The sequence below is a fragment of the Paramormyrops kingsleyae genome, chromosome 25, assembly GCF_048594095.1.
Source record: "Paramormyrops kingsleyae isolate MSU_618 chromosome 25, PKINGS_0.4, whole genome shotgun sequence".
Lineage (NCBI taxonomy): Eukaryota > Metazoa > Chordata > Actinopteri > Osteoglossiformes > Mormyridae > Paramormyrops > Paramormyrops kingsleyae.
In genome coordinates this window covers 31,902,446-31,916,197 of record NC_132821.1, presented here as the reverse complement: position 1 = coordinate 31,916,197, position 13,752 = coordinate 31,902,446, and the positions used below count along the sequence as shown (strand labels likewise).

At 40.7% G+C, this 13,752-nt stretch overlaps 1 protein-coding gene across 2 annotated transcripts in view; it reads left to right on the top strand.

Moving 5' to 3' along the window:
- chrna8 (cholinergic receptor, nicotinic, alpha 8) overlaps positions 1-887 on the top strand; it is a 68,125-nt gene extending 67,238 nt beyond the window's left edge. For both annotated transcript variants that reach the window (XM_023812418.2, XM_023812419.1), the window contains exon 10: positions 35-887. In XM_023812418.2, the coding sequence (XP_023668186.1) occupies positions 35-559 (525 nt within the window). In that variant the 3' untranslated portion in view covers positions 560-887. The remainder of the gene's footprint in view (positions 1-34) is intronic.
- Positions 888-13,752: the final 12,865 nt, after the last annotated feature.

Here is a 13,752-nt window from a genome sequence, read left to right as displayed (position 1 = left end):
ATTATGGACCAGGCTATGTCTTATGTATGCTCAGGTGCGTGTTGTTCTGCTGAACTGGTGTGCCTGGTTCCTGCGGATGAAAAAGCCTGGGGAAGAGCATAAGATAATGGGGTACAAGTACAGCCCCCCCCAGCATCACGGCAGCACCAGTAGCATTCAGATGAATACCATGGCCGGCCAGCCGGCCAACACCAACGGCAACATGAACATCTACTTCAGCTACCATGCCATGGAGAACCCCTTCTGCCCATCCAGCACCGATTCGAGCGTGGTGTGTGGCCGCAACAACACCTCACCCCCCCACAACAGGGAGCACATTAGGACCCTTGGGGAGCATGTGCCGGAGATCACGAAGATCCTGGAGGAGGTGCAGTATATCGCGCGACGCTTCCGCGAGCAGGACGAGGGCGAAGCTATCAGCAGTGAGTGGAAGTTTGCGGCGGCCGTGGTGGACCGGCTCTGCCTGGTGGCCTTCTCTGTCTTCTCCATCATCTGCACCTTCACCATCCTCATGTCCGCTCCTAATTTCATTGAGGCCGTCTCCAAGGACTTCACATAAACTTAATGGCTAAGGCACACTGATGGTAGAAAGGAAGTGAAAAGATCGTATTATCTTATTAAAATTATATACTTAAAAATCTGGCATATATATTTATTTTACCTCAATGAATGTGGTGCTCATGAGTCTTTTAATGGAAAATTCCATACCCACGTCTTACTGGGATTTCTCCTTCGTGTTTCTAGTTGCACATTTGTGTGATTTTTACGGCCATCAGTCCCTACATACCTAAGCACCTTAATGAGTAGTAGATGACCACTGTTGGTGACGTGTTTTACTGTGAGATGAAAGATTCCTAGTCAAATTATACAGTACAACCTTTATGAATTATGACGACATATAGGCTTTACATAGATATTTAATTGCAGAGAGATTGTTTTCTCTCTGCAAGCTTTTTATGTTTCTGTTATTTTTATGAGTTTTTCTAAAGTCAGTTGATCCAATTAATGGATTAGACATCATGGACTAAATATCTTGTGAGATCCATTTTTTTTTCCATTTTTCTTTTACTACGAACACCGAACACAGCAAAGCTGGCAAAAAAAAACATTTATTTTTGAGAAAGTACACTGAAATTGTTTTAGTTTTGGGAAAAGGGAGTATTGATTTTAGAACTGTGTATAGTTTCATACTACAGTATTACAGAATTCAAGCTGAATTGGGTTTAGCATAAGTGAGCATGTTGGTTTCTTGCCTTGGTCCAGAAGCATGCAGTTAGATGAAATGTGTCTGAATCGGACAGGCCATGCGTGGGTCTCTATGCCCTATATCAGTGCTTCCTAACCCGGTCCTTGGAGACCCCCTGCCAGATGGCCCCCCAGGTAGGGAGCTGGGGGGGAGCAAAAATGTGGACTGTCTGGGGGGAAGCAAAAACGTGGACTGTCTGGGGGTCCCCAAGGACTAGGCTGGGAATCACTGCCCAATAGGATACAGTAGACCGCCTCCCCTTTCAGGGTGTCCAGCGTCATACCCTGTTCATCCTGGGGTAGGCGCTAACCTCACTGTGAAGCTGCATTGGACGAGCAGCATTGGAAATGGATGGGAGTTACTTTTGCTCTCTGCATTGTGCTCAAACCCTAAAAGGAAGTACCACTTGCAGGAGGGATGGATGACGTGAGACTGGCTGTGCAGGCTAACATCTTAAGATAAGGTTTCCTGTAGACATTATACCCTTTGCTCATTGATGAAATCCAGAAGTATTGTGTCTCCATCCTTGCTAGTTCAATGCTGTACCAGTAGAGTCTCATTTTAATCAAGGAAACCCTGTTTTGTATTTCGTTCCAATCTTCCTTGTTCTTGCGGGACAGGCCCAATGGTGGCACTTTCTCTCCCCCCATTATGGCAGTGATGATTCTCCTTGGGTCGTGTGTAACTCTCCTATATTAGATCTGTGGCATCGTGGAATTCTTGGCTGGAAAAGAAAAAATCATTGTGTTAGATGACTTGCTGGGAGATGACAGATTGCATTGTGTGCCAGACGGTGTGGAGTCTGTCAACCTGTTTTGGATGGTGATAAGAAAACATTGTAAGGCAGCATTTCAATATACACATCTGACACCGCATAGAACACTTTGAGCGAGAATATATATCCCATTAAACATTCATTAATCTATCTTTTATCTTCTTATCCTGGTGAGGGAAGTGGGGGCATTGCTTTGTAATGCTGGAAATCTTTTGAAATTGCATTTTATCTGTAAAGACAATGTTTGTCTGTAATGACAAATTCAAACTACTTTAAATTGGTAATTTATTAGATTTTTTGATTGACTTGTTTTCTGTGTCTTCAGGTCTGTGGCCCCAGAGTAGAATCAATGGTCAGATTAACTTGCACTATATTTGTGAAATTAAAGTACCATGCATCAGATAGTCCTCTCTGACAGGCAGGAATAAATGTGTAATATCAAAACAGGTAAAACTATGTTGGAATCTGCTGATACATTATATTGACAAAAGTACTGGGACACCCCTCTAAATCATTGAATTCAGGTGCTCCAATCACTTCCACATCCACAGGTGTATAAAATCAAGCACCTAGGCATGCAGACTGCTTCTACAAACATTTGCGAAAGAATGGGTCACTCTCAGGAGCTCAGTGAATTCAAGTGTGGTACCGTGATAGGATGCCATCTGTGCAATAAGGCCATTCGTGAAATTTCCTGGCTACTAAATATTCCACAATCAACTGAAAGTGGTATTATAACAAAGTGGAAGCATTTGGGAGCAACAGCAACTCAGCCACGAAGTGATAGGCCACGTAAAATCACAAAGCGGGGACAACGCATGCTGAGGCGCAGAGTGTGCAGAGTCAACTGTCTGCAGAGTCAATAGCTGCAGACCTCCAAACTTCATGTGGCCTTCAGATTAGCTCAAGAACAGTGTGTAGAGAACTTCATGGAATGGGTTTCCATGGCTGACCAGCTGCATCCAAGCCTTACATCACCAAGTGCAATGCAAAGTGTCCGATGCAGTGGTGTAAAGCACACTGACACTGGACTGTAGAGCAGTGGAGACGTGTTCTCTGGAGTGACGAATCACGCTTCTCTGTCTGGGAATCCGATGGACGATTCTGGGTCTGGCGGTTGCCAGGAGAACGGTACTTGCCTGACTGCATTGTGCCAATTGTAAAGTTTGGTGGAGGGGGGGATTATGGTGTGGGGTTGTTTTTCAGGGGCTGGGCTTGGCCCCTTAGTGAAAGGAACTTAATGCTGCAGCATTCAAAGCCATTTTGGACATTTTATGCTCCCAACTTTGTGGGAACAGTTTGGGGACGGCCCCTTCCTGTTCTAACATGACTGCGCACGAGTGCACAAAGCAAGGTCCATAAGGACATGGATGAGCGAGTCTGAGGTGGAGGAACTTGACTGGCCTGCACAGAGCCCTGACCTCAACCCGAGAGCACACCTTTGGGATGAATTAGAGTGGAGACTGTGAGCCAGGCTAATTTTTATTGATAAAAAAAATTTGGGCAGGTGTCCCAATACTTTTGGCAGTATAGTGTATGTCCATTCAAAATGATCTACTCTGGAGATGGTTGAGTTCCACAGGGTAGTAAATGAAATGTATGATATACATACATTGAAGGGCAGCCACCCATGGGGGGCAAGGGCTTCGCTCAAGGACCCATAGGTGCACCAAGGCTGGGCTTGAACCAGCAACCTTCTGGTCACAGAGGCTTAGCCCACTGAGCCACACACACTGATATGAAATAACGTAAAATATGTGTAAACCACAATAAATATCATTATCTCATCTATTTGCATAATTTAAAACTATTTTGTGGAATTATACTATATTTGATCTCTTACTTTTACTGGAAAACAGTCTGAATGTTTTCTTCATTGAGGAGGCTTTTCTGGGAAGGACAGCTTTGTAACAAAAGACAAATACTGTATAGCTGTCACTGCATTGCAGTGATCTGCAGTCACTAGATGTAGAGTACCAGGGCACCAAACACACTGCAAAAACAAGGAAGTATATGGTCATTAAAACAAGCCCATTTGAACAAAGGTACCACGTTGATAATACAATGCGAATTTGGCTACTGTGTCCCTTCCCTTTGTAAATAAATATTTTAAAATGTACATTCCCGGTTTTTACATCTTGATAATTTGGTAGGTGGTAATTTTACAAAAAGAAGCATCTGAATAAATACTCTAAAATAAAATTTCATTAAAAAGCAACTAATAGTACAACTATTTTGACAGGAACGTTAATTAAATTTGAAAGGACAATTAAACGAGAATTTAAATACATCTGTCAGAGCTTAATACCGTCTCCGCTAAAATAAATGTTTAGGTTGAAAGAAACTCCTGTTTAAAGTGTAGCAGTTTTACATTTTGCAGGAAGCGAGCAGAGTGGCATGTTGATCTCACCTTAACTGGAAATGGGCGATTCTGCTATGTGGCCAGAGTTTGCATGCTCTCCTTGTGCTCTAGGTTCCCCAAATTCCTTCTGCGGCCCAGTGACATGCAGTTGGGCTAATTGCTGGCTTTAAATTGCCCGCATTGTGTGTGTATCCTCTGTGTAACCCTGCCCTGTGCTGCCTGCCTCAGAGTTTACCTCAGGATTAGTGGGTGGAGGATTGACGGATACGAAAGGAAGCTGATAAATAAATGCAAAGATGCATTAAAAATTAAATTTAATTGCCAACTTTGCAGTGAGGAATTATTTAGACTTTCTTTTGAGATGCATCGCCAGGTTGCTATTTATAAAACATTCGTCTTTATGAATGATCATAATACAAACATTATACTCTTTGGCAAATATGATCCTTGATTAATGAACAAATATTCATTATCTCAGAACGGTCCCAAATCTGGTAAGCAAATCATGTGCACTTTCTAGGTATACAGAGAAAATGTTTATGACCTTCCAATCAAAAGGCTCAAAATTACATTTCGCAACACAATTTGCAAGCAGACATTTTTAAATATGTCTTATCATACTCAATATATCTCCAAATTATGTGATTGTACTTAGAATTAAAAACGGGATTTATTCATTTTGTTTATTTTGATAAAAATTATTAGATATTCGACATATGGGAAAATGTGTTTTCTATGAGCTGTTTTGTTTTTTAAACAAAAATAGCAGGAGGGGGAACAGGAGACTGACAAAAGGCAGGGTGCAGAGAAATGTATTATTTTACCGCACTAGAAGACATTTTTAGTGTTTTCTGGATGGAGGTCTGCCTTATAGGAAGTGGTCTTTTCTAGGCTGAAGAGCAGTGGATGGGTGTGGTAGGACACAGTGACAGATTGGACGTCTGCCTTATAGGAAGTGGTCTTTTCTAGGCTGAAGAGCAGTGGATGGGTGTGGTAGGACACAGTGACAGATTGGACGTCTGCCTTATAGGAAGTGGTCTTTTCTAGGCTGAAGAGCAGTGGATGGGTGTGGTAGCACACAGTGACAGATTGGACGTCTGCCTTATAGGAAGTGGTCTTTTCTAGGCTGAAGAGCAGTGGATGGGTGTGGTAGCACACAGTGACAGATTGGACGTCTGCTGTATAGGAAGTGGTCTTTTCTAGGCTGAAGAGCAGTGGATGGGTGTGGTAGGACACAGTGGCAGACTGGACGTCTGCCTTATAGGAAGTGGTCTTTTCTAGGCTGAAGTGCAGTGGATCGGTGTGGTAGGTCTGCTTGGGCTGAAGACTCTACCATGGGTACAAGTTTCATTTTGCTGGTGGTCAATTGATGATGATGATGATGATGATGATGATAATAATAATAATAATAATAATAATAATAATAAACATTTATGACATTTTATTGATGCCCATGGGTAAGTTCTCCTATCGCCTACCCCATCTTGCTCTCAGACACATATGTAGGAGAGAGTGAAGGGTAGCCACCTGCAGCAGTGCTCATGGAGCTGGGGGTTAAGGGTCTTGCTCAAGGGGCCACAGACATGTGACTATTCCACCAAGACCACGACTCAAACCAGTAACCTTCTGATCACAGGCACAGAGGCTTGGTGAATTTGCAAGAAGACTTGTAGTTAAAGGTTAAGAGAACTCTCTAACGAATTACACGTATCTTTATCGTAAACCCTGTTTCACGTTAAGGAAACCAGAAAACATTACATCAAAGCAGTTTCTGTATAGGCAAGCTTTCTATCCACGTACTTCTCAAGGATTGATGTAATATGCACTTTAATCACATATTACTATTGTTTATTACATGTATATACACACCTCAGTAGAGTATTGAGTATGTACTATGCTCAGCATTTATCTGTAAAGCAAATGATGACGTTACTTTCAGTAATAATTTGGAATTTCAAGATGAAGATTAACGTTTAGAAACCATTCAGCTGTAAAAAAGAAAATGCCTCAAGATCAAAGTGATTATGGACAAAATACTCATTCCTAATCAGTCAATTGGTCCTTGTAGTGTAAATGCTGTGTAGTGACAGTGCAACACCTCCACATCCGGTGTTTTTAAATACTGTGAGAAATAGAAAATGTAATTGAGTTATATTCTCTGTAGCTTTAAGTTCCAGGTTGATTCAAATGAACCACAGATGCTATAGCATCTGCTATTTCTAATGTGTCTTTTTCATCCAAGTACACAATGCAGTTAGGTGAGATGTATTTTTCCTATTGTTAATTGTAAAGAATATAATATCTGTTCTTATGTTTGTGCTTAGAATTATTGTGTTGTTGTAGTGAAACTCTTTCAGATATCCCCTGTATAGTATTTCCCTGTGTTTCTGGTGTCTGGATATCAATATTTCATTGCAAAGTGACTTTGATTTGTGGCCTATTTCATTTTTTTTTTAATGTGTATAATTTGTTTCTTCCTTAGAAAATGTACCAGGCAAAACATTTTAAAAATCTGAAAAAAATCCAATAAAATTCATAAATTTCAAAGTATATGATGTTCTGGCTTGTAAAGCCATGTTAATCAATCTCATTGTGTTATTATAATGTTTTTAATTAATTGTTCACTATAGAAAATTCAAATAATAAAATACACGTGTTCTGTTTCTTGCTCAAATTTTCAGTGTTAGATCAAAACATTATTAAATGCTTGCGTGATACGTGTATCCAGCGGCATTATGCAAACCAAATTTGTGGGTAGGCACCATTTCTTGTGTAAAGTTACTACATTGGCTACGTCATCCTCAGACTGGAAAAAGAAAAAGGCATGTGAGCAGTCACACATGCACAAAAACAACTGGCTCATAAAGGGACTGGCAAAAACACCCCACGTACCTGCAAATATTCATGGTTGGTGCAGTGCATTGAGCAATGATCTCAAAATGAAGGAAGCAGTGGTAGTGTTATGGCATTTAGCTAGACGACTAGCAAGTTGACGGCACTCAGAAAATTGTTTGCTAGTTGTGTTCAAAATGTGTCACATGGAGATGGAAATGGCTGTGTTGTGTTGGTGTTTGTGACTAGCTAGCAAATACTGAAGGACAGTGTAACTTACAAAACTACAAACTGAGTTGGTCGACCATCTACCTTGCTAACTAACGTTAGCTAACTAAAATTAACGTAAGTCCGTGACGCATCCTCACAGTATGTCTGCTAGCACATTGATTACATAGCTACCCAAGCACACATGTGCCTGATATATCCTGACAATTATAGCGTGATGCAGTGTATGTCTGTGGGACAACACAGAAACAATTTCAGTGGCACATTTTCTTGGCTAGGTGGCTTGGTAAACAAAAGATAGCTAAACCTGTTTACTGCTGATGTGAGTCATGAATATCATGACGTGACAACTCGTACGTTAATGTAGACATGTTATTGGTTGACTGAATAATTAATTTATACATTACATTTTTGTGGCTAGGCTCGTGCCTACGTAAATTGATTGGTATGTTGTCGCTGCATGTATTTATTCATTTTGTGCAGTTTTGGCTGTTTTATTAAAAAAAACATAAATGTACAGAAGTTACATTATTTGATAAAAGTTGAAACAGTTACGATTGATCAGTTCCTTCAGCTGGATCACTTCCAGATGTGTTCATCACACCAACGTGAAGAGGCAAAACTAAGTAATGAGAGAATTCCTTCCCCGAGGTTGTTCCCATCTGTTTACACATGGTTTGGCAGTAGGTGCTCTCATCTCAACATATTGGATCGTCAGAAGGACTCCACAAACACCTCCCACACATCCCTTCCTGCCTTGGTGGGTGGAGATATATGATTTATGGACCCCAGGTGTCTTCTTTGCTTGTGTAGAATGTTGGTCCTGAAAATCCCAATGATAATTATTGCAGTCCCCATATGACGTCAACCATGTCACATGACTGAACAATAACCAAAAATCGTATGGCCTATCTTTGCCGTCAGTCCTGTCCTTGACTGGGTATTTGGACATAGTACAGTCTAAGGTCCAGACTAGGTTCTTGTCTTTCTCACCTCTATGGTGTTAAATAGTGTCCGTCACTAGGAGAGCAAGAGGACAGTCATGGTTTGGCCTTGTGACAAGGGTCTCCATGCGTCAACAACAACCATCAATAGCTAGTCCCTCAAACCTAACCGGGCTTAAGATTTAAACTTATGAAACAATTACTTCACTTCATAAATACATTTTTAAATAAATATTACTATGAATATCTTTGTTACAAGTTCAAAGCAATTTATTGACCTGACATTTCAGCCAAGGATCTTAATTATGGGGAAACAATATACTGCAATTCTTGTCACGATATACTAGCTGATTATAAATATCCATCATAATTACAAATTATGGCCACCAGTGTTAATTTTGGTGGCAAAACTATGATGAAAATTATTAATCAACAGAGATTTTTAACTAATGAAAATGCGACTATAAATAATAAAAATTAATTTATTAACTCAAAAACTATAAAGGTACCGATATTTTTGTCAATTAAAAAATTGTTAGGAAGAGACAAATTTGATCCAATCAGAAGTAGTAGTTATAGTCTTGAATGTAATTGTGCATGATTGAATAGCATAGATCTAACTGGCTTCAAGTTCGTAAACCATCCTGTCTCTAAAGTCTGTCTGTCTTTTGTTTTGTTTGAGACTAAATATTAGTTTTAATGGTATTTTATTGAATGATAAATAAAATTCATTTTTGAATTTGTGCAGTGTCTTATAAATCTGTGTGCTTGTAGACCATGACCTATGCTATGCCGTAAGAGCTTCCGATGTTTCCTTCACGAATCTAGAGTTAACACAGGTAGACCAATCTGTACACATGTGTGTGCAGAAAATTAAGTAAAGTTTTTATAGAATTGGGAAAATGATATATTACAATGTAAGTAAACCCATAGTTTCTTCGTCTGCATGTATTGTAGATTTATTTGGCTAAAAATCGTTGTTGACTAAAACTAGAAAAAAATGACTCAAATATGAAAATTTAATTTTTGTCAAAACAAAGAATAAAACAAAATCGAAATATACTGTCAAAAATACAGCCATATTAATTTTGATGGTTAGAATTATATGTATGTTATTGTGGATTGTATGTGGTTTGTGCTGAGTAATTTTACTGAGGTGTTATGGGTTACGCAAGATCCTGAATGAATGCTTGCCTGATTATACAAAGTAAAGTACATCCAGTAGATTTGTTTAAAATAGTTTCCTTTACATTCTGTGGTCCATGGAAACACATAAACCTTGACACCTGAAGCTCCACCGGATATTCCGATTCTGCTCTGTCACACGTCCTCACGTGACCTACCGGTGATCTTGGTGCCTGGAACCGAATGTCGAAAAACAGCATTTTTGATTTCCGTCATTCAGTGAAGCCATCACTGGTTCTCTGTCATTCAGTGAAGCCATCGCTGGTTCTCCGTCATTCAGTGAAGCCATCGCTGGTTCTCCGTCATTCAGTGAAGCCATCGCTGGTTCTCCGTCATTCAGTCTGTGCAAATCTCGGCCCTCCAGTTTGAATTTGTGCCCCTCCTGTCCCTGTTTGCAGCTGAGACTCGCTGGACCCCTATCCCACCCAGGGAACCCACCTCCCCAGCAGACAGAGCATTTACCCCTTTGCTGTAATTCTCTTTAATTCCCACACAGAACGATGATGGATATGGCTCTTATTTATTTACCCCAAAATACTTCAGCTACAAGCAGGTCATTTTTGAAATGCCTTATAGTTACATAAATCTCTTTTCTATTTTCTCTTGGTTGTCTGTCATCGATTTCACTCTGCCACCACACGACTAGAAGAATAAACACTTTAAAACTCGAATTACGTTGCTTTTATTAGAATTTCTTTATGCTAATTCTGTGTTCTTGTTTCCGCGGTATTTGTTGCTATTGTTTGTTGATTCATGAAGGTTCATGTTTTTAATTAATTTATTAATTAATTAGATTAATTTGTTCTGTAGCAGACTTAACTGCACGGCGTTTTCTGTTCAGCCTGAGGTATGCTGCATCACCATGCTGATTATTATGACGGTGGCCTTTCCAGCCTCACTGAGGTCTACAGTAAGTAGGGAGCCCAGATCTCTTGACATTCCACCCCTGTTGGACGTCCTCGGCTCAGCGTGAGGCCTTTGATGATGATAGTGGACGCTGATACACTGTGTTCGGGCAAATGATGCATCTTTGCCAAAATTTCCTCTTGGAATCATAAAATGAAAATGAGCTATTTAGCATAAAGAGCAACTCAGCCATGACAGACATCAAGAGAGAGAATAATTTCAAGTTGATTAAAAATAAGGCCTCAGCAAAATTCCTCTTGTCTCTTCATTTAAAGATGCCATTTCTGTACATTTTTTATGATATTCAAATAAATTAAATGTGATGTGGTGAAGAGGTGAGTCACATCAGCAAATGCCCAAGGTCAGTATGGTCTGTAAGTTCACAACTGGGTAACAAGTGCAGCCCTGTGAAGCCCTATAATTATTTAATCTACTTATGTTTAGATGGCTTACTGACTGATAGAGTTTTACGGTTATAAGGGACTGAAGGAAAAAGAGGTAACACTTTACTTAAAGCAGTCATGTATAATGCATTATAATGCATTCATTAAGTATTATACACACGGCTATAAAAATCTATAAAAAGGCATAACACATTATAGCCATGTTTATTATGCATTCTGAATGCTCTATGAAGCTCTCATCTATAATGTACTATAAATACCTTCATAATGCATTATAATGGCTTATACTCACCATTATATGATGGCGGGCAATTGTAAATAGCCACTTGTATTGCTATATTTAATACTTGTATTTCCCAGTTGTAACTTGTATGTGTGGCTTGTATGTCCAGTCCTGGCGTGTCTTCAGCATTGTGTGAATCACCCACCGTGTGTGAGCCTGACGGTGCAGCGGGTGCCTCACTTCCAGATGTGCTCTTGGCCAACGTGCAGAGGGGAAGCTAAGGGGTGAATTCCCTCCCTCCATTTCCCTACGGTGTTCAGCTCCATGCTGATTGGGTGCCTGCATTAGTCCTTTTCAGGATTTAATAAAAGGCTGTCGTTCTCCCCTAAATAAGCCATCTCGTCATTCGCCGTCATCGCTGCAATGCCTCGGTCTGCCTCGGTCTGCCTCAGTCTGCCTCGCATTGCCATATATTTTAAGTCTTATATTAGACCTTGTATGTCTTGTTCCATTGTATATCACCACCTCCTCTAATAGGCATGTAGATCACTTCCAAGTCTTTCCCAGACTTCATACCGGTTGAAGTGCTAATTTGAAATCAGAAGGTATGGCCGCAGTTCACACAGAGCAAAGCAAGCTTTATGGACCATAGTAGAATACAGAGTTGTGTACTTCCCAACCTAGTTTAATGATCTCTGAAATCCATTCACACATACAGAACAGCCCCCCCCCCCCCCGGCTGTTTCTCCTCTTCATACATCTAACGTGCTTTCTCTTGACGCTGACTGATCTGTTAGCCCAGAATCCCCTGCTATCTCCTACACAGATGTGTCGAGACGGGTCCTCATAAACTTGCACGAGACGGCCTGCTTTTAATCAGCAGAGAGAGCAGCTGCCCGCATCAAGTGCCTGAGCAAATTATCATCAGTCTAATTTTCTTCTTGATCAGCCTGTGAACTCTTTTAATGACCTTAGCTCAGGTTTTAATGTCAAGGAATTCAGGGAGGAGACCTAAAACTTAGGAAGAACCACCTTTTTGCTTTTTGCAGAAAAATAGTGCCAGTGCCAGAACAAATATGATAGGAGGAATTTTAAGGGTGTTTTTTTTCTTTTTTTTGGGGGGGGGGGGGGCGTGTTAGATAAGCAGACGATCCATAGCCATGCCCCTGGGAAAGACACGGTTTATCTGTGTTAGGATGAAGATCCTTTCATTTTATTATATTAAAAAATGCAATTAAAATAAAAGATGGTGTCCTTGGTGGGTGGCATTTTTGGGGGTGGGCATAGTCCGCATTGCGCCCCCCTCCCCCCATGACACCAACATTGCAGAAAAATACGAATGAGTGCTATACAAAGTACTAGCTATATATTATGTTAAATTCCAATACATTTATATATTTTATAGGCTTTTATAACCTAGCAAGACTCAGTCCTTCTCCCATTCAGTCACTGGGCACTTAAGAACTCAACCAGCTGACTTCCAGTTAATACATTCTAAGCCATTTCCCATTTCTTTTCGGTTTATATACTCTAAGCTACTCAATCAGTCATTTTCAGGTTATATGCTCTAAGCCTCTCCCCCAGAGATTTCTGGGAAATTTCCCAACCTTTCTCGTCTTGTGAATAAATTCTCAGGGGGTCTTCCAGATGCCGAGCCGCGGAAATCTGAGTAAACAAAATATCACAGCCGGAACGGGAAATTCACAAATACTGTCTCCGGGCTCTGAAACGAGCACGGTGTTGAAGAAAGCACTTTCTCCTTTGTTTATCTTACTGCCATAGCATACTGCCGAAATTCAGGTTCCAAATACTTGAAAGGCGACAGTGTAGAGAAATGACCTCACTGTAATATGCATAATAATTATCTAAACTGTACTGTACTGAACTTGATTAATTCCATTTGTGTACAAAAATGCAGTGATATACCTAAAAGAAAGCGTCATGATCAGTGAATATTGTCCCAGATAGTTAATACAATAACAGACAATAACTGCTATGACTGCTAGTGCTTAATGGCCTGATCTGGGAACAGATTTTGGATGCCTAGCTAAATTAAAAATTAAATTATGACCATTTCTGTCAGATCCCATTATGACTATTTTAAGAAGGAACACAGTCCCGCAAATCAATTTTAAAAATTGTAGCAGCGACCAAATACATAAAGCATTTACGGTTTAATTGACAGACAGATGATACGTAAATGTGAATGCAGTTCAGTTCACTGTATACTGATACACTATATAGCAGTGTTTTCCAAAACAGGTCTTTGGGACCCACAGACAGTCCATAGCTTAAAGCAAAGCTGTGCACTTGCTAGCCTCCTACTGGGAGTTGGGAAGGAGCTGGAGCCTGTCTGGCTGGGAGGGAGCACAAATGTGTACCGTTTGACAGGGAGCTCGGCAGGAACTTGGACCAACTGTGGGTCCCGAGGACCGGATACTTACAGACCGCCTTGTGCTGGAGGCCTTTCCAGAGTGATCCCCTCTAACCCTGTGCTTACTGGGACAGGCTCTGACTCACTGCGAGCCCGAGGTGAGCAAGGGGTTAACCAAAAGCGGACGGCTGTACATACGGACTGCAAGCAGGATCTCCCTCCATCTCTCATCTCATTCTTTGCTCTCCTCTCACTCCTGTTGTCCCTCAGCTC